Below are 18371 nucleotides of genomic sequence, written 5' to 3' on the forward strand. Positions count from 1 at the left end.
TACTGTTATGATGTTACAGTGACATTGTGACCTTATCAATAATTAATAGGATTTTGTGTTGCTGTGACAATAATATGTCACAGTAAAAATAAAAAGTAGAATTGTGTGTTCTTTGTGACAATAACATGTCACAAAGAAAAAGTCATTCGATTTTCCTACATCATAGTTAACATTTTATACAAAGACTTACAACATTTTATACAAAGAATAAATATTGTTTTAGGACCATTTTCCGTCCCGTTTTAGGAGCATATTTCCTAAGTTTTACAGTAACAGTATTATACAATTTGTTTTCTAAATATGCCCTTTGTTTAAGGATTTCGCGGTGTCGCCTAATCCAACCCTAAACCTTTTTCCGTCCCGTTTTAGGAGCGTTTTCCCCAACTTTAAATCCCATCCACGACAGGGTATCACCCGTCCTTCCCTAGGGTTTAGTTTTGGTCTTTTTGCACCACGATTTTTTAAGGCAAAAGGGTTTAGGGTTTAGTTTTGGTTTTACTGTAACAGTGTTGTACTACGACCAACCTTTGTTTAATGAAAAGGGTTTAGGATTGGATTAGGCGGCTCCGCGAAGCGGTGCCGCCTAATCCAACCCTAAACCCTTTTCCGTCCCGTTTTAGGAGCGTTTTTCCCCAAATTTAAATCCTGTCGTACGTTTTAGGAGCGTTTTTCCCCAAATTTAAATCCCGTCCACGACAGGGTATCACCCGTCCTTCCCTAGGGTTTAGTTTTGGTTTTTTTGCACGATTTTTTAAGGAAAAGGGTTTAGGGTTGGATTAGGCGGCTCCGCGAAGCGGTGCCTCCTAATCCAACCCTAAACCCCTTTCCGTCCCGTTTTAGGAGCGGTTTTCCCCAAATTTAAATCCCGTCCACGACAGGGTATCACCCGTCCTTACCTAGGGTTTAGTTTTAGTTTTACTGTAATAGTGTTGTACTACGAACAACCTTTGTTTAAGGAAAAGGGTTTAGGGTTGGATGAGGCGGCTCCGCGAAGCGGTGCCGCCTAATCTAACCCTAAACCCTTTTCCGTCCCGTTTTTGGAGCGTTTTTCCCCCAAATTTAAATCCCGTCCTCGACAGGGTATCACCCGTCCTTCCCTAGGGTTTAGTTTTTGTTTTTTTGCACCACGATTTTTTAAGGAAAAGGGTTTAGGGTTGGATAAGGCGGCTCCGCGAAGCGGTGCCGCCTAATCCAACCCGACACCCTTTTCCGTCCCGTTTTAGGAGCGTTTTTCCCCAAATTTAAATCCTGTCGTACGTTTTAGGAGCGTTTTTCCCCAAATTTAAGTCCCGTCCACGACAGGGTATCACTCGTCCTTCCCTAGGGTTTAGTTTTGTTTTTTGCACCACGATTTTTTAAGGAAAAGGGTTTAGGGTTGGATTAGGCAGCTCCGCGAAGCGGTGCCGCCTAATCCAACCCTAAACCCTTTTCCATCCCGTTTTAGGAGCGTTTTTCCCCAAATTTAAATCCCGTCCACGACAGGGTATCACCCGTCCTTCCCTAGTGTTTAGTTTTGGTTTTATCAGAATGTGTTGTACTACGAACAACCTTTGTTTAAGGAAAAGGGTTTAGGGTTGGATTAGGCGGCTCCGCGAAGCGGTGCCGCCTAATCCAACCCTAAACCCTTTTCCGTCCCGTTTTAGGAGCGTTTTTCCCCAAATTTAAATCATGTCGTACGTTTTAGGAGCGTTTTTCCCCAAATTTAAATCCCGTCCACGACAGGGTATCACTCGTCCTTCCCTAGGGTTTAGTTTTGGTTTTTTGCACCACGATTTTTAAAGAAAAAGGGTTTAGGGTTGGATTAGGCGGCTCCGCGAAGCGGTGCCGCCTAATCCAATCCTAAACCCTTTTCCGTCCCGTTTTAGGAGCGTTTTTCCCCAAATTTAAATCCCGTCCACGATAGGAGATCACCCGTCATTCCCTAGTGTTTAGTTTTGGTTTTACTGTAACAGTTTTGTACGACGAACAACCTTTGTTTAAGGAAAAAGGTTTAGGGTTGGATTAGGCGGCTCCGCGAAGCGGTGCCGCCTAATCCAACCCTAAACCCTTTTCCGTCCCGTTTTAGTAGCGTTTTTCCCCAAATTTAAATCCCGTCCATGACAGGGTATCACCCGTCCTTCCCTAGTGTTAAGTTTTAGTTTTACAGTAATAGTGTTGTACTACGAACAACCTTTGTTTAAGGAAAAGGGTTTAGGGTTGGATTAGGATGTCATTCATTAAAAAAAAGATGTCATTCATTAAAAACAAGTGTTACAAACACTTATTAAAAACGAAATACTTCCAAACAGTAACAGTAGTTAACTTAAATATACGCTGTCACAGTAAGCATAAACTTTAACAGTAAAGGAAATATTAAATCTTTTACTCCCTTCTTAGTCGTTTGTTCACAATAGGAGAATGAACGCTACTTTCGCCCTCTAGCAGCTCCTTTTTTAGATTATTCCTGTAACCTTCCATCTCTTCAATAGCTTTGACAACAAGAGGCCACTTCATGTTAATCGAAGGGTTGACTTTAGCATATGACTACCTAAGAGCTGTAACACCAAGGAGAAATTGACGGTCTAAATCTGTTTCAGTGTATTTCTTCACCTTATTTTCTTCTAGCTGTTTCCCAATACACTTGTTTTCCGCCATCGGAAACTTGAGATGAGCTTCAGCATTGTTCAAGTCATTTTCAAGCACTTGTACTCGTTCTAGCATTTCTATTACCTTACTATCAGATGATATAACCTGCTCAAGTAATGAATCTCTATGCCTTGTCATTTCATCCAGTTCAAACTTGGTGTCTTCCAGTTTCCTTTGAATTCGTTCCATTTTTCTCTTGCTGAAACAAAAAAAAAAAAAAAAAAAAAACCTATTAAAACAGAAAAAAAAACTGTTCTCCCTAAATTAGAGAAAACAAAATTTATTTATAAACAAACATAAACTGTTTTCCCTAAATTAGAGCAAGGTAGTCATATAATAAATGAAATTTTAGCAACAGTTGTAATATTAAACCATCCATAATCTTTATAGATATTTAATATTACAAAAGATTAAAAAAAATTAGACATGGAAAACCTTTGAATTTGTCTTGGCTTATTTTTTTGTTTAGAAAATGAAGTGTAAATGTTGAATGAAAATGAGATTATTTATAGATAATTGAAAAAAACAAAACAGTTTTTAAAAAAAAAATTAAAAAAAATAACTGCCTTGGAAAATGTCACTTTGAACAAAGTGAAAAACTGTTTTAGAAAGATAACTGCTGCAGATTATAGAATTCAAAGCGTCAAAAACGTGTGTTACAGTAACATAATTGTGTTTTTTTAAATGAGATTATTTATAGATAATTGAGAAAAACAAAACAGTTATTTTTTTTAAAAAAAAAAATTAACTGCTTTAAAACCCACTTTTATTAACTGCTTTGAATACTGTTTTTAAATGATGATTGATGTTAACTACGTGCCTGTTCCCCATAATTACGTCCGATTATAAATGCCGCACAGTGGAGAATTCAAAGCGTCAAAATCTTTAATTACAATTTTCATTTATTACTATCACAAGTGTTACAAAGAACATTATTTTCATTTTGTCTCGACTTTTTTTGTTAAAAAAAAACACTAACATTTTAAAAACTGTTTTCAAAATTAAATGCTTTAAAAAACAGTTAATTTTTGAATTCGAAAAGACAAAATAAGACATGAAATTTATCGAACCCATGTTTCGTTTTCCCTATGAAGTGCGATTATAACAATTGCAAGATCAAGAATTCAAAACGTCAAATTATGTTTTCTTTTTTTCACTTTTGCAAATCGTCACATCTTTATTCTGATAACATTGTTAATAAATTCTCGCATATAATTAGTTATCATATAAGAATAAACTTATTAGTAATATATTCCAAAATATTCCAAAATATGTTCCACTGTCTGACAGCCACTATTACGATGTTAAAGTAACATTGTTTTAGAGTACATCACTTGATTTTCACTTTAAAACGAAGTACAAGCATTTCGGTGTTGAGTGGCTTCGGTTCATTCTCAATCGGTGGTTGTTTGTCTGACAATTCATCTTCTGTTTCCTTCCCTTTGAGCATTCTAGCGGCTTCCCTCCTTGCAGCTATATCAGGCCGATTGTTTTCTTTGATTTTTTGAAGATTTCAACAAATACCCAACAATTCAGCCCGTATTTTGTTGATGTCAGCCATGAGCAAACATGCAGCAATTTGGGAAGCACATGCCCGCCGATAAAATGTGTTGTTGAGCAAAGAAGACTTGTTTGCATATCCCAAAAATTGGAGACGGTCATCATAGTGATACAGGCTGACTCTTCAAATACGGAAGCCCGTTTCTGCCATTTAAACTTCACATTTATCACAGGATAGCGGAGCATTTCGCTTACCCTCACATCGCCCTTTGTGTCCGGGTAGTCACTCATGCAACCGCCTATCGTAAATGTAACATTAATTTCCTTTTACTATCAATTAAGAAATCGAGTAATCAACAATGTTACAAAGATAGGTGTAATAAAGAATAACACTGAAACAACATAAAAATGTTACAAAGATAGGTATTATCGTAACACTCGAAATCGAAATCAAATCGTAAACATACAATTTGACAACTCAGGGGACTTACTGCTGTCGTTGCGATGTCGTAAGTGAATGAAGACTCCCAGTTAGCATACGATTGACTGTCGATCACACTAATCTCTTTGTTGAGAAATTAATACACACACAGAAGTAGTGATAGCCAGCCAAACAAGGTATAAAAATAAGTTCGGAATCAAGTCTGTAATTTACCTTGCTCGCGTTGATGAAATTATCCCAAATTTCAAACAACTCGTTCTTTATATCAGACTGTTCGCTATCCTCTTGCATCACAGCCAGTAGAGCATGCTGTAGTTTTTAAAAAAAAAATGTTAGGGTTAGATTTCCCTTGTAAAAGAATCATATGTTATTGAACAGAAGCAGACATTTAACACCGATGCAACTTACCATGTGACCTAGTCCTAAGTAAAGTATGGTTGGCTCTCCTGCCCTTGTGCCTCTTTTGTTGTTCTCGACATAATTCAAGAGTAGAGACCAGCATTCAAACACCATCCAATTTGTGTGACTCCTAAGACGTAGTGAGAGTATATCAGCTCTTGTCAACCTCCTGTTGTCTCCAAACGCAGCCAGGATCTTACCAAGTTACGTAACCATAAGAGTCGATTACTCAAGAGTTTTCGCAGAAAACAAAGTGTTTAAAAAACACTTTTATAGAAACAAAGTGTAACAAAAAACACTTTTACAAGAATAACAAGTATTTTACCTTTTTTGGAAGTCGATATCATCCATAAATGCATAATCAAGAACGTGCCTTCTCGCATTAGTTGTCTTTGACAGCGAGCCGATTTGCTCTCATAAATTCAGAGACTAGGAATATATCACCGTCAATTTCACCGTGACCTAGAGAACATCCCATAGCATCATCTTTATGGAATTTTAAATATTATCTCCTCATCTTCACCAATTGCTCTAGGAGAACGCTTGTAAGCAACCGACTTCACCCTCGGCTGTTTGGGCTCTTCCTCCTTTTGTTTTTCCTGTGGCTTCTTTGTTTTTTCCTCTTCCTTTTTTTTCCTTCTTCTCTTCCAGCCTTCTTTTTGCGTGAAGCTTTTCCTTCAAATTGTTCCCTTTCATTCCTGAATTTTGATATCCTCCCTTGCACCTCTTTTCGTACTTGATTCAAGTCGCTAAGAACAAGTATTGCACATATTTCAGCACGGTACAACATTCTTTTCCGTTCATCCCCCAACTCAGAGTCAAAAACATTCCCCGTGTAGAAAGCCATGTGCATCATCATGAAAACCCCACAATCCACATTTTTTGCAATGCTCTGCCATTTAAATTTCACATTCTGCAGTGGGAAACTTTCCACTTTGGAGCCTTTTGCAACTTGCATTTCTGACAACATTTTCCACATGATATTTGCCTACACAAAAAGTAATACTGTTACTGTATCTATGTTACTGTGACAATGTTTTCCAAATTTTTTAATGGAAATTTAAAAGTATAACATTGTTACTGTAAGTAGAGAAACTTACCGCACTTCTTGCCATTTTTGCTTTTCGGGATCTGGCATATAAGGGTTTTGTCTAGGTAGTCAACGGTTTGCGACATGAAATTTATGCAAGCACAGAAAAAGTGGTCCTCCAGAATGAGTGGAATGAATAACTGCAATTAAGCAGATATATATCATTGCTAAACAGAACTTCTATACACTCTACTTAAATAAGAATAAAAAAAATTAACGAAATGTGGTTTACCATATCACAATTGAAATTCAATGGACTCGGGTTGTATTTGATCCACTGTCTCAAGGACAAAGAAAACTTCACCTTCTAAATGTCTGTTTTGAACGGGTTTTCCAACAGACATAGTTGCTAATGCGTCCTACAAAAATAAATATAAATACAAAGTCAATAAACATTATAGAAACACAAAATCAATAAGAATAAAAATTTATTTATTACAGTAACATACAGATTGACCCAAGCCCATGAAGATCCTTAATGGTGTATCACTTGCTACCTTTCTGAAGATGAGGTCATTGAGCAACATTGACCAACATTCAGTCACCATTATATAAATAAGCTCACCAGGAGCCAATGAAATTAAATCTTCCCTTGGAATGAAGTGATACTTCCTATACGAGACAAGCCTTTCCCTGTTGGACAATGAGATGTAATAGTCAGAACACCTTTTAATAGAGTAACACTTTAACAAGAATAACTATTCAAATTGAAAAAGTATTCACTTGCAAAGTAAAACGTTTTGTTTATCACAGTGCAAGAGTAAATAAAGTACTCACGTATCTGAGAGGTTCTCGTCATCGTCGATAAAACAATAGTCAATTGTTTCTTTCCTAACTTCAAGAATAGGCGCCATTATCTCCTTGTGTTTTATCATAGTCTTGGACACAAGTGTTAGATCCGGAGCTGGTAGGCCACATTCGATTGTGCAGCCGTAGCGAGGATCCATCAGGCGCATCCAGTCTTCAGTTGTTTCGACATGTAACAAATAGTGGTTGCCAGTATCTTCGTCGTAATCGTCATACAGGATCTCATCACTGCAATCATCGACAATATCAACTTCATCATCGTCGTCATCTTCTGCTACCTGACTGCACTGAGTAGTTATTGGTTCTTCGTCGCCAACTGTCTCATCATCAGCCTCACTGGGTTTTTCTCCTTTCTCGCCTTTTTCATCATTCCCATCGGCGTCTTCATTACCAGTTCCTTCATCCTCCTTACTGTTATCTTCGTTTTTATCGCCAGCACTGTCTTCATCTTTATCATCATCCTTCTCTTCATCTGGTTTTTCATTCCCAACATCCTCTTCTTCATCTTTATCGTCATCGTCCTTTACATTTCCCTCACTGGTTGGTTGGTCATCAACCTGGCCTGATGCATCATCATCGGCCTCTTCCTTGTTATCTGTGGCACAAGTAATTGAATTGAATATAAATTACTAATGTTTTTCTGACCAACAATGCCTCATAGTTATACTAACGATTATTCTTATCAGAATTTGCTACTTCAATTACCTTCAGAAGATCCTTCTTCAGCTGCCTCAGTCGTTGGGTTCTCTTCAGCTTGGCTCGATGCATCATCTTCGGCCTCTTCCTTGTCATATGTGTAGTAGATAATTGAATATATATATCACTGTAAACTTCTGATAAAAATACGACACAAGAATAAATAAGCGTTACTATAACAAAGATATTAAATAATAAATGCTAAAGGTGTTACATCGCTAATACAACGAGTGCAAATAGATTTCTCTATTACCTTCGGAGATCCTTCTTCGATTGCCTCATTGGTCAAGTTGTCTTCAGCTTGCCGATTCATCAACTTCCGCCTCTTCCTCGTCATCTGTGTCACAGGTAATTGGATTCAATATATATTAACAATTTTTCTTTGAACCAAAAAAGGCACAATAGATACACTGTAAATTTCTGTTAAAATTACGTCACAGTAACATTGTTACAGTTACATCCTCTAACACAACGAGTTTAAATAGATTCCTCAATTACCTTCAGGAGATGCGTCTTCACCTGCCTCACTAGTTGGGTTATCTTCAGGCTCGCCTGATGCATCACCTTCGGCATCTTCCTTGTCATCTGTGTAGCAGATAATGAAAATATATTACTAAATTGTTTGTTAAAAAAGCACCCAAGAATAGAAAGCCTATAACAAAGATTACACTATTACCTTCACCGATCCATCTTCTCGGCTCACTAGTTGTTTTGTCACCCCCGCCCCGATGCATCATATTCATCAAAGATCATCATTTTCATCTAAAAGGAAAGTAATTGAATATTAGTAATTATTTGTAAAATGAAAACTCTATAACAGCGATGATGTAATAGTGTTAGTGCAAGTGATTAGATTATTGTAGTAGTGTTACTATATTACCTTCATCAGATGCATCTTTATCATCCTCGCCACTCCCCTCTTTGTCGTCTTCATTTTCTTCGTCTTTATCATCCTCCTTCTCTTCATCCCCGTCATCCTCTTGACCTTTGCCAGATTCATCCTCTTCATCTGCATTATCGTCTTCATCTGCATCATCCTGTTCCTCTGCATCATCCTCTTCATCTGCATCAGAAGTAAGTAATTGAATATTATATTACTAACTATTAATATATATAACATATTACAAGAATAATGTTTATTGTAAAACTATAACTAAAAGTAATAACAGTAACACTGTTACTCGATCTATTACCTTCACCAGATTGGCTTTTAATATCCTCTACATCCTCCTCTTTGTCCTCTTTGTCTTCTTTCTCTTCATCCTCCTTTTCCTTTTCATTCCGTTCATCGTCTTCCTCCTCATCGGCACTTTCTTCATCGTTATCTATGTCTGTGCCACCCTCTTGAAGCCTCTTGTTTTTAAGACGACTCTCAACATCGCCGCATCGTCATCCCCGTCCTCATCATCATCCTCCCCATCATCAGTCCCGTCATCATCGTTGTCATCATCAGTCCCATCCTCATCATCACTTTCCACTCCACCCTCCATCTCATCTTGCATGTCCTCGTCATGAACCTCCTCATCCTCTTCATCATCTTTTTCATGATGTTGCTCACTTAAACTGCTCAATACCTCCTTTACCAGGGATTCTGACTTAACTGTCCTAGGACTTTTCTCTGTTGGAAATGGTTCCAACATCCTACTGACTTTGGACCTTGTATATACCGGGAAGTCATTCGCCCTCCTCTTCAACGATTCAGCCTTTCGCACAACATCTTCGGCATATTTAAGGCATTCAGGCTTTAGTGGTGATTTCTGTTTCTGCTTCGATTCGAAAACCTTCAGTCGCTGAGCAAATCTCTCGTAAACAAGGTTGGAATCCCTTCTATACATCAGCAACATCAGGTCGGTCTCCTAAGTCAATAAACTAGACAGAAAGAAACGAATTAGATACCAGATTTGGGAGTTGTAACAATTGCACACAATTAAATTTATAAAAACAACTAACATCAACAGCTTTTTCCTTCAACTCGGCATCTGTTTCAATGCCAGGAAGCTTATCCATCAAGATGTACTCCCATCCCTCTCTACTCTTAAGAAAAACTGCCTCTTCATCCTCACCCTCATCAGAGTCTGCCCATCCTATTTACAGAAACATATTAGTAATTAGTAATTAATATGAACCTTGAAACTATTGTAATCAAAAGCCTCAACAAGCAAGTCTGTTAGCCCGGAAGGGACTACTGATATATTCATCTTCAGTAGTCCTCCAAAACCAATTTCTTTAATGGCTTTCTTTTGCTTTACAGAAAACTTGCTCATAACATCGACCAACGACTGGGCCCTACACTTAGTTGGGTATTTATCCGGCCTGTAATAAGGAAGTGTAAATTAGCACCACTGCTTAAACAGTGTGACATTATTTTTTGCCAACGACCCCCGGAAGAAGAAAGCAACAAAACAAGGATACAAAGAAAGGTGTTCTTTGTAACACTGAAACTTTAAACAACTCAACACGACGAACAAATAAATCAGTAGAAAGGAGAACGGTAACACACATTAATTGCTCATTTATTACAAATTATCAACCCTAATTTTGAAGCGAAAAACTAGAATGCAGAAAATCAATTACTCACTTTGAGCAAAACAGTTAGGCTAAATTTGTTACGAATCAGTATAATCGACACAAACAACAAGAATAACAACAAGAACAAAGAACAACCTAATTTTTTAATGGAAAATTAATTTCCTTCTAAGATCAATTAACAAACAAGTATAATCGACAATGTTACAAAGACATCTCATTACGAGCATCAAACAAAGATAAAAAATGTTACAAAGATAGGTGTTACTATAAAATCAAAATCGAAATCGAAACTTTAAACATACAAGTTTTGGCCACTAGAAAGACACATACTTTTTTAAGACCTCTTCTTTTTCAGCCTTCACCACCGTCTTGGCTGGTCTCTTCTCTGTTTTAGCCCTCTTCGACATTTTGGAGTTGACGCTCGAGTCATCCGAAACCTCATAATCTCTATCACTTTCTTCTTCGATGATGACATGGGCTTATCTCTTGGTCTCTTTTTTGTTACTCGTCTTTTGGTTTCTTTGTTTCGCCACCTTTTTTGGCACTGCGTTTGTCGGTTTCTTTTTACGACACCTTCACGCTCTCTTTCTTGCTTACTACCTTTTCTGGTGTTGGCTCTTTTGCCGCTGAAACTTTCTTTTTTGCTACAACCTTCTCCGCCGTCTTTTGTTTGGGCACCTTCTTTGCCACCTCTTCATCACCAACTCTGCAGATTTGGCCATTCTTTGCCTTCGGTCCGACCCTTTGTTACGATAACTTTTTTGGGCACCTCTTCTTTTGTCTTCTTTGCAACCGATTTTGATTGCTTAGTCGCTGCCTTTGACGTTGGCACAGTTGCTGCCTTTTGAGGAGGTGCACTTACTTGCTTCTCAATGGGCACCGATTGCTCCTTCGACAACACTGGCACATCATGCGACGGCTTTTCTGCTGCCTTCTTCCTCGGCACATTGGTTTCTTTTTTACTTTCTTGGGTCGGAACCTTCGACTGCTCCTTTTCTACTTCTTTGGTGGCTTAAGCACCTTTTCGAGGGCACCTTACTTTCCTTCACCGGCACCTTTTTTGAAGGAGCGGTGTTGCCTGGCGTAGACTCTCTGTAGGCACCTTCGTCGCCTTTTTCAAAATTGTAGGATTTGACAGCTTTTCGGTATGCATCTTCTTAGTCGGCTTTGGCACGTTCTCTGTCGGCACCTTTTTGCTCTGTGTCTTCTCTGATGCGGCCACTTTAGCCTTCTTAGTGGGAGCTGATTTCTCAGGTACCTCATCTTTCCTGACATTGATATTTTCAAAAATTAAAATCAGAAGTTTACAATAACAATATAACAGACAACTATTAAATTGAAAAGGAATGATGGTAGTCAAGTCGTTGAAGAAATGACAAATGGAATAGAAATAATGGCGGTCGAATAATTTTTTAAAGATCAATTGATTCTGTTTTACTATAACAATGAGACAATATATCATAAACCCTAATAGTAGTGACTTGCGGTCGAGCAAAGATTTTTAGACACATACTCAGATGCATGAGATGCTTCGACTCCTTCTGTGTTGTTGGTTTTGATGGCTTCTGTGCCGACACCTTTTTGCTAGGTGTCTTCTCTGATGCTGCTACTTTTGCCTTCTTCGTCGCAGTTGATTTCTCGGGCACCTCCGCTTTCCTGACATTGTTTTTCCAAAAATCAAAATCAGAATAAGATTAAAAGTAAATCAATTACAGCTACTATACTGATAGGTAATGATGCTGCTCTTTAAAAGGATAAGGGATAGTATACGTTGTTACTGTATCAGTGTTACAGTAACATTGTTAATGTATATCTGTTGAGAAATATTATAAACTTCAGGAAAAGGGACATTTCATACAAATCACTAACAACTCAACACAACGAAGAGTCATAGGGACATACTGATCCGCATGAGATGTTTCAACGTTTTTCGGTGCTAGCATTTTGGAAGGCTTCTGTGTCAGCGCTTTTTTGCTCGCTGTCTTTTCCGAAGCTTCCACTTTAGCCTTCTTACGACGATTTTCTCGATTACTACGCCTGCGCTTTTCGACATTGTTTATCAAAAAACCAAAACAGAATAACATTAAAACTAAAACAATTACGATTTATTAAACGAAGCGAGAATGATGGTGGACGAGTTTGACAAAGAATGTGGAATGGAACAAGAATGATAGTATCCTCGAGAGAATGAGACAGTGTTACGTATTGTCAAACAATTGTTTTGATATAAAACTACAAAGATAACAACATTCTGAAGCAATTCTTTGCTCTTGAAAAGGATAGGGGATACACTTTTACTCGATAGTGTTATAGTAACATTGTTAATGTAGATCCGTTGAGAAATATTATTAATTTCGGAAAAGGGACATTTCATGCAAATCACTCAACACGACGAAGAGTTATATGGACATACTTGATCGCATGAGATGCTTCGACGTTTTTCTGTGCTGACGGTTTGGAAGGCTTCTGTGTCGGCGCTTTTTTGCACGCTGTCTTTTCCGATGCTTCCACTTTGGCCTTCTTACTGACGGCAGATTTTTCAGGTACTACCTTTGCTTTCCTGAGATTGTTTATCAAAAAACCAAAATAGAATAACATTAAAACTAAAACAATTACAGCTATTAAACTGAAGAGGAATGATGGTGGACGAGTCTGAGAAAGAATGTGGAATGGAATAAGAATGATAGTATCCTCACAGAATGAGACAGTGTTACAGTATTGTCAAACAATTGTTTTGATATAAAACTACAGTAACACTGTTATAGAAGCAATTACTGCTCTTTAAAACGATAGGGGATACAGTTTTACTATGACAGTTTTAAAGTAATTGTGTTACTGTAGATTTGTTCAGAAATATTATTAACTTCAGGAAAATGAACATTCCCTGCAAATCACAAATAACTCAACACGACAAAAAAATAAATCAATCGAAAGCAGAACGGTAACACACATTAATTAACTCATTTATTACAAATCATTAACCCTAATTTTGAAGCGAAAAACTAGAACGCAGAAAATCAGTTACTCGCTTCGAGCAAAACAGTTAGCCTAAATCAATTACAACAACAACATTAACAACAAGAACTGTAATAACCTAATTTTTTTTTTACTGAAAACTCAATTTCTTTCTTCGATCAATTAATAAACGCTTCAAATCACTATAATCGAGACTAACAACAACAACAATAACAACAACAATAACAACAACAACAACAGTAATAACCTAAATTTTTACTGAAAAATCAATTTCTTTCTTCGATCAATTAATAAACGCTTCAAATCACTATAATCAAGACTAACAACAACAATAACAACAACAACAATAATAACCTAATTTTTCGCGGAAAAATCAATTTCCTGCTTTGAGCAAAATAGAAACCCTAAGTCGATGATGATTTGAAGAAAAAAGAGTATAATCAACACTAAAAACAACAACAATAACAACAATAATAGCAACAGCAACAACATGCAGTGGCGAAATAGTTTAAAAACAATATAATGAAATAGAGCGATTTTATACCTCTTCGTCATCTTCGAAACGATTGTTCTGAGTAAATATAATGATGATCTTCACTTGATTAGTGCAAATTTGCTTGATGTAATAAAATTTACGGAAAACATTTATGGTTTAGTGAATTAACTGCCAAAGAAAAAGAAAGTGAATCGGTTTTTAGAGGGAGAGACATGCGTTTTAGAGAGAGAAAAGGAAGTGAAAATTTATGAGGAATAATGAATGTGTCGTTCTTTTTATATCAGCGCGCCTACTTTTTTTTTTTTTAAATAAAGACACGTGTCATAATCAGGACGGTTGGATCAAAAGATCCAACGGTTCTTATTGATATGCCAGACTCATCTAAGATGATAGACTCATGGGATGCTCACTCTATATAGAAATTGCATCAAGTGAGTCTAGGTATCTTAGGTGAGTCTAGCATTTTAATCTCATCCATTAGATCTACTCCTAATCAACGGCTGAGATTAAATCTCAGAAATTATAACAAACCTATAAAAAGCTAAGAATTCAAACCTCCCCCTCATAATTTAGTTTCACTTTCTCTCTCCTCCGTCTCTTTCCCTCGCTTTCTCTATCTCTCTCTCTAAGTCAAAATAATCCTCTGAATCAAGCAAACAAACCCTAGGTTCCTGTTTTTTACTCGCTTTTATCAATTCATTCACAAATCAATCAAATTCGTCTATTTTCCAGGTTCTCGTTGCTACAATGGATGCAGATTCTACCGACATTAACATACAAATAGGTAATTTCCGTAATCCTTTCGTTTTCAGTTTTCCTTTTCGCGATTTCATCTGGATTCTATGCCGCTGATCATTCGCTATTGTAATTTCATTATTCCGTTGCTTTTCAGTTTTTTAGGTTAATCGATTTTATGTTTGCTTCAATTTTAATGACATCCGTTCACTTCTACTTCAATTTGACGGTGTCCTTTCCTTTGATTATTCTCGTATTTGCTTTTCTCTTAAATATTAGGTGAAATATCCTTGTATTTGCTGTTTTTCCTATCGAATTTTTATATTTGCGTTCTCCTCTACTTCTGCTTACAATCGCAGTTGCTTTATCGTCACATTCCGTCAATTTTCATTATATTTGTCTTTATTCTGTTGCTTTTCAGTTTTTTAGGTTAATCGATTTTATGTTTGCTTCAATTTTAATGAAATCCGTTCACTTCTACTTCAATTTACGGTCTCCTTTCCTTTGATTATACTCGTAGTTGCTTTTGTCTTAAATATTAGGTCAAATATCCTTGTATTTGTTGATTTTCTCGTTCAAATTCGGTCAAATTTCATTAAATTTGACCTCTTTTCCTGTCTTGTATATTCCTGTTCCCCTGTCTGTATATTCCTGTTCTTCTGTCAATGCTTACGAGGCTCAAGATGTTACAATATCAATGTTCTTGTAACACAATCACATATATTCATTTTCCATTGCACATATAACATATGATGTACCACTTCGGATGTCCTCTTGTTCTCATTTACTTCAATGTACTTTAGTTTCTTGTTCTAAATTGTAGTCCAGCCTCTTCGCATATTTCCTGTTCTCCCGTCCATCCTTATGTCACTACATTGTCATAGTACTAGTATTACTGTAAAAATGTTACTCTTTGTAATACCACCGTTGTATTTCAGGTCACTAATACTCGTATTTTCCTTTTTGTATTACAGACTCAAGTACTGTCACTCAACCCCATTTTAGGCCAATTGTCCAAGAGCAACCCAATCCTCAACCAAATAATCAGCTTGTTTTGTCTCACACGCCTAATGGAGGTGAGCGCTTGATGCGTGTGGTTGAGCACAAGTTTAGACCTAACATTGGTGCAGTTTTTGCCTCCCTTGAGGCTGGAATCAAGTTCTACGAGGTTTATGCTCGGGCATGTGGATTTACCCCTCGGAAGCACAGTACGAACACACTACGAGGTGGTGTTGCACACCAAAAATTCGTAGTCTGCAACCGTAAAGGGTTCAGGGAATCTAAACCGAAACAGCGTCCCAGAACCAAGGATGATGAGAATATGGGTGATGGTTCATCCACAGCTAGTACAGTTACACGGCGAGTTAAAATCACAAGAATTGGATGCCGAGCGTACGTCAGATTTGCCCTTCTACATGGCCTTGATGGCCCAGCTATGATTGACGAGTTTTCTAAAGTCCACAATCATCGTCTCACCTCTGTCTGTAACAGAGATCTCGATAAGATTTCACGATCCCTTGATATGTTCCAGAAGACGCTTATCTTGGACAACTCCAACTTGAATATTGGCGCTGGATTGACCTTTGGACAGGTTAAGGAACTTGTCAATGGGTATGAAAATATCGGTGCTACTTTGATAGATTTTAAGAACTTTCAAAGAGATATCAAGTACTACATTGGGTTAAGAGATGCTGACCTTTTCATCGATCGACTCGAGAAACTCAAAGCGACCCAACCCCAGTTCTACTTCGCCTATGATGTTGATCCGCAAAACCGTCTAACAAAGTTCTTTTGGGCTGATGCTACATGTATTAGAAACTACTCATTGTTTGGGGATACTGTGAGCTTCGACCCTACTTACGGAACCAACAAGTATGATATGGTTTTTACACCATTCACAGGTGTTAATCACCACAGAAAGTCGGTGTTGTTTGCCGGTTGTCTCCTGTTACACGAGGATGACATCTCCTTCCAATGGACCTTTCAGCATTTCTTGACTGCCATGTTACAAAAAGAGCCGCAGTTCATGATCATGGATCAATGCCCTGGCATAAAGAAGGTAATAGTGTGACAATGTTACTGTAACAAACTTACTTAAATTTTTTGTACCACAACTTTCTGACTCCAACTACCACTGTTCCATCTCTTCCTCTTTTACAAGGTTATTCAATAACAATGTTACTGTAACTAAATTACTAACATATAATTTACTCACTTGCTCTTTCCCTATCACTGGTCAATATCACGTTTTGACTTGCTGTTTCATTATGACTGGCATACAACAGGCTTTCCCTTCTGTTTTCAAGACAGCTAGGCATCGTTATTGTATGTGGCATATTACACAAAAGATCACAGACAAAGTTGGTTCAGCACTCTGTAGAGACACGGACTTCTTTGCTCGCTTCAACGCTATTGTTTGGGACCCTGATATGGAGCCGTCGGAGTTCAAAGAGAAGTGGCAGAAGGTCATTTCAGATTTCCAGCTGGAAGATAATGATTGGTTGACTACAATGTTTGACGACAGACACCATTGGATTCCTACCTACCATCGTGACCTTGCCTGGGGCTGCATATTAAGAACAACACAGCGATCAGAAAGTACAAATTAGTTTTTCAAGCGCTATGAGAATCACTTTGGTACACTGGTCGAATTTTGGATGAGGTAAACAACTCTTTTTCATTCCTTACAGTACCCGGGAACAGTGTATGTTACAGTACCATTGTTTCATTATTACATAAATAATTTGTTGCCGAATCCTTGTTGCATTAAAACCAAGTTCCAAACTGCTATGGACCAGCAGCGCTATACACGAAGGTGCGATGATTATAACAGCGGCCACTCATTCCCTGAGCTTAAGATAGAATTAAGTATAGAAAAGCATGGCGCTATTGTATACACACATGCTGTGTTCAAGGTGTTTCAAGAAGAAGTAATGGCTGCCGATTCATGTGGTGTTGATGACTTTGAGAAGGAGGAGCATGTGCGCATAATTCATTTAATCGATGCTGAGACAGACATAATTTTCAAGGTGAGGTTTGACCTTAGAAGCACAGATGCAGTATGCGAGTGTAAACTGTTCGAAAGAATTAGATTACTCTGCAGGCATATTGTGTGGGTGTACAAGGGCAAAAGAATTGGGCGAATACCAAGCAAGTACATTGTAGATCGTTGGCTAAATAACACACACGCAACGAACAGGTTTGATTCGAAAACATTATTACAGTGACAGTTTTGACTTGTTACAGTAATTGTTTTACAGTAACATTGTAACCATAATTTCTTGTAGTAAGATTGTCACCATGATAAACAGTAACCTGCTGTTTTACTTACAGGCTTGATTCGAATGGGAATGTCATTGAGGATTCATATATGGCTACGTCTTATAACAGTCATTTGTGCAACGTATGGTCATAGTTCCGTCAGATAGTTGGTGTTCTCAAAACTTTACCTGCTGAACACACGGAAGAGTTAGCATCCCTCCTAGTTGAGTTCCGGCAGAAGTTATGTATTGAACCGCTTACAAAAGACCAAAAGATGGAGATTCTGTTGGGCTGCAGCTCGTCGTCTGAAGTCACTATACACCCTCCGGAACAAGCACGCAACAAGGGCAACGGAAAAAGATTGAAGTCAGCTAAACAACAGGCCATTGAAAAAGCAGCCAAGCCAAAGAGGCTATGTGGATACTGCAAAGAAAGAGTTACCCACGACAGAGAACATGCCCTCTTCGCATAGTCGATGAAGTCACTTTGAAAGCGGTAAAAAGAAAAAAGTTTGATATTGTTATGATGTTACAAAGAAACATTGTGACCTTATCAATAATTAGTAGGATTTTGTGTTCTTTGTGACAATAATATGTCACAAAGAAAAATAAAAAGTAGAATTGTGTGTTCTTTGTGACAATAACATGTCACAAAGAAAAAGTCATTCGATTTTCCTACATCATAGTTAACATTTTATACAGCACTTACAACATTTTATACAACAATAAATATTGTTTTAGGACCATTTTCCGTCCCGTTTTAGGAGAATATTTCCTAAGTTTTACAGTAACAGTGTTATACGATTTGTTTTGTAA

At 37.6% G+C, this 18371-nt stretch overlaps 2 protein-coding genes across 2 annotated transcripts; both read left to right on the plus strand.

Annotated features, from left to right (window-relative positions):
- Positions 1-14307: 14307 nt before the first annotated feature.
- LOC141607636 (protein FAR1-RELATED SEQUENCE 5-like) lies at positions 14308-16904 on the plus strand. Its single transcript, XM_074426986.1, has 3 exons — positions 14308-14344; positions 15270-16354; positions 16581-16904. The coding sequence occupies exons 1-3, from the start codon at positions 14308-14310 to the stop codon at positions 16902-16904; spliced, it is 1446 nt and encodes a 481-aa protein (XP_074283087.1).
- A 180-nt stretch (positions 16905-17084) lies between these two features.
- On the plus strand, positions 17085-18028 carry LOC141607637 (uncharacterized). The gene is made up of 2 exons (XM_074426987.1): positions 17085-17354; positions 17711-18028. Exons 1-2 carry the CDS (start codon positions 17085-17087, stop codon positions 18026-18028), a joined length of 588 nt encoding a protein of 195 aa, XP_074283088.1.
- The last annotated feature ends 343 nt before the right edge of the window (positions 18029-18371 follow it).

This window comes from Silene latifolia, chromosome 10 (genome assembly GCF_048544455.1).
Source record: "Silene latifolia isolate original U9 population chromosome 10, ASM4854445v1, whole genome shotgun sequence".
Classification (NCBI taxonomy): Eukaryota; Viridiplantae; Streptophyta; class Magnoliopsida; order Caryophyllales; family Caryophyllaceae; genus Silene; species Silene latifolia.

Excerpts from the sequence above, each read along its gene's own strand:
- LOC141607636 (XM_074426986.1), top strand. The coding sequence starts at position 14,308 with ATGGATGCAGATTCTACCGACATTAACATACAAATAG. Across the intron at positions 14,345-15,269 it reads CGACATTAACATACAAATAG|ACTCAAGTACTGTCACTCAA; the intron begins GTAATTTCCGTA and ends TTTGTATTACAG. Across the intron at positions 16,355-16,580 it reads AATGCCCTGGCATAAAGAAG|GCTTTCCCTTCTGTTTTCAA; the intron begins GTAATAGTGTGA and ends GGCATACAACAG.
- LOC141607637 (XM_074426987.1), top strand. The coding sequence starts at position 17,085 with ATGGACCAGCAGCGCTATACACGAAGGTGCGATGATTATAACAGCGGC. Across the intron at positions 17,355-17,710 it reads ACCTTAGAAGCACAGATGCA|TTCCGTCAGATAGTTGGTGT; the intron begins GTATGCGAGTGT and ends GTATGGTCATAG.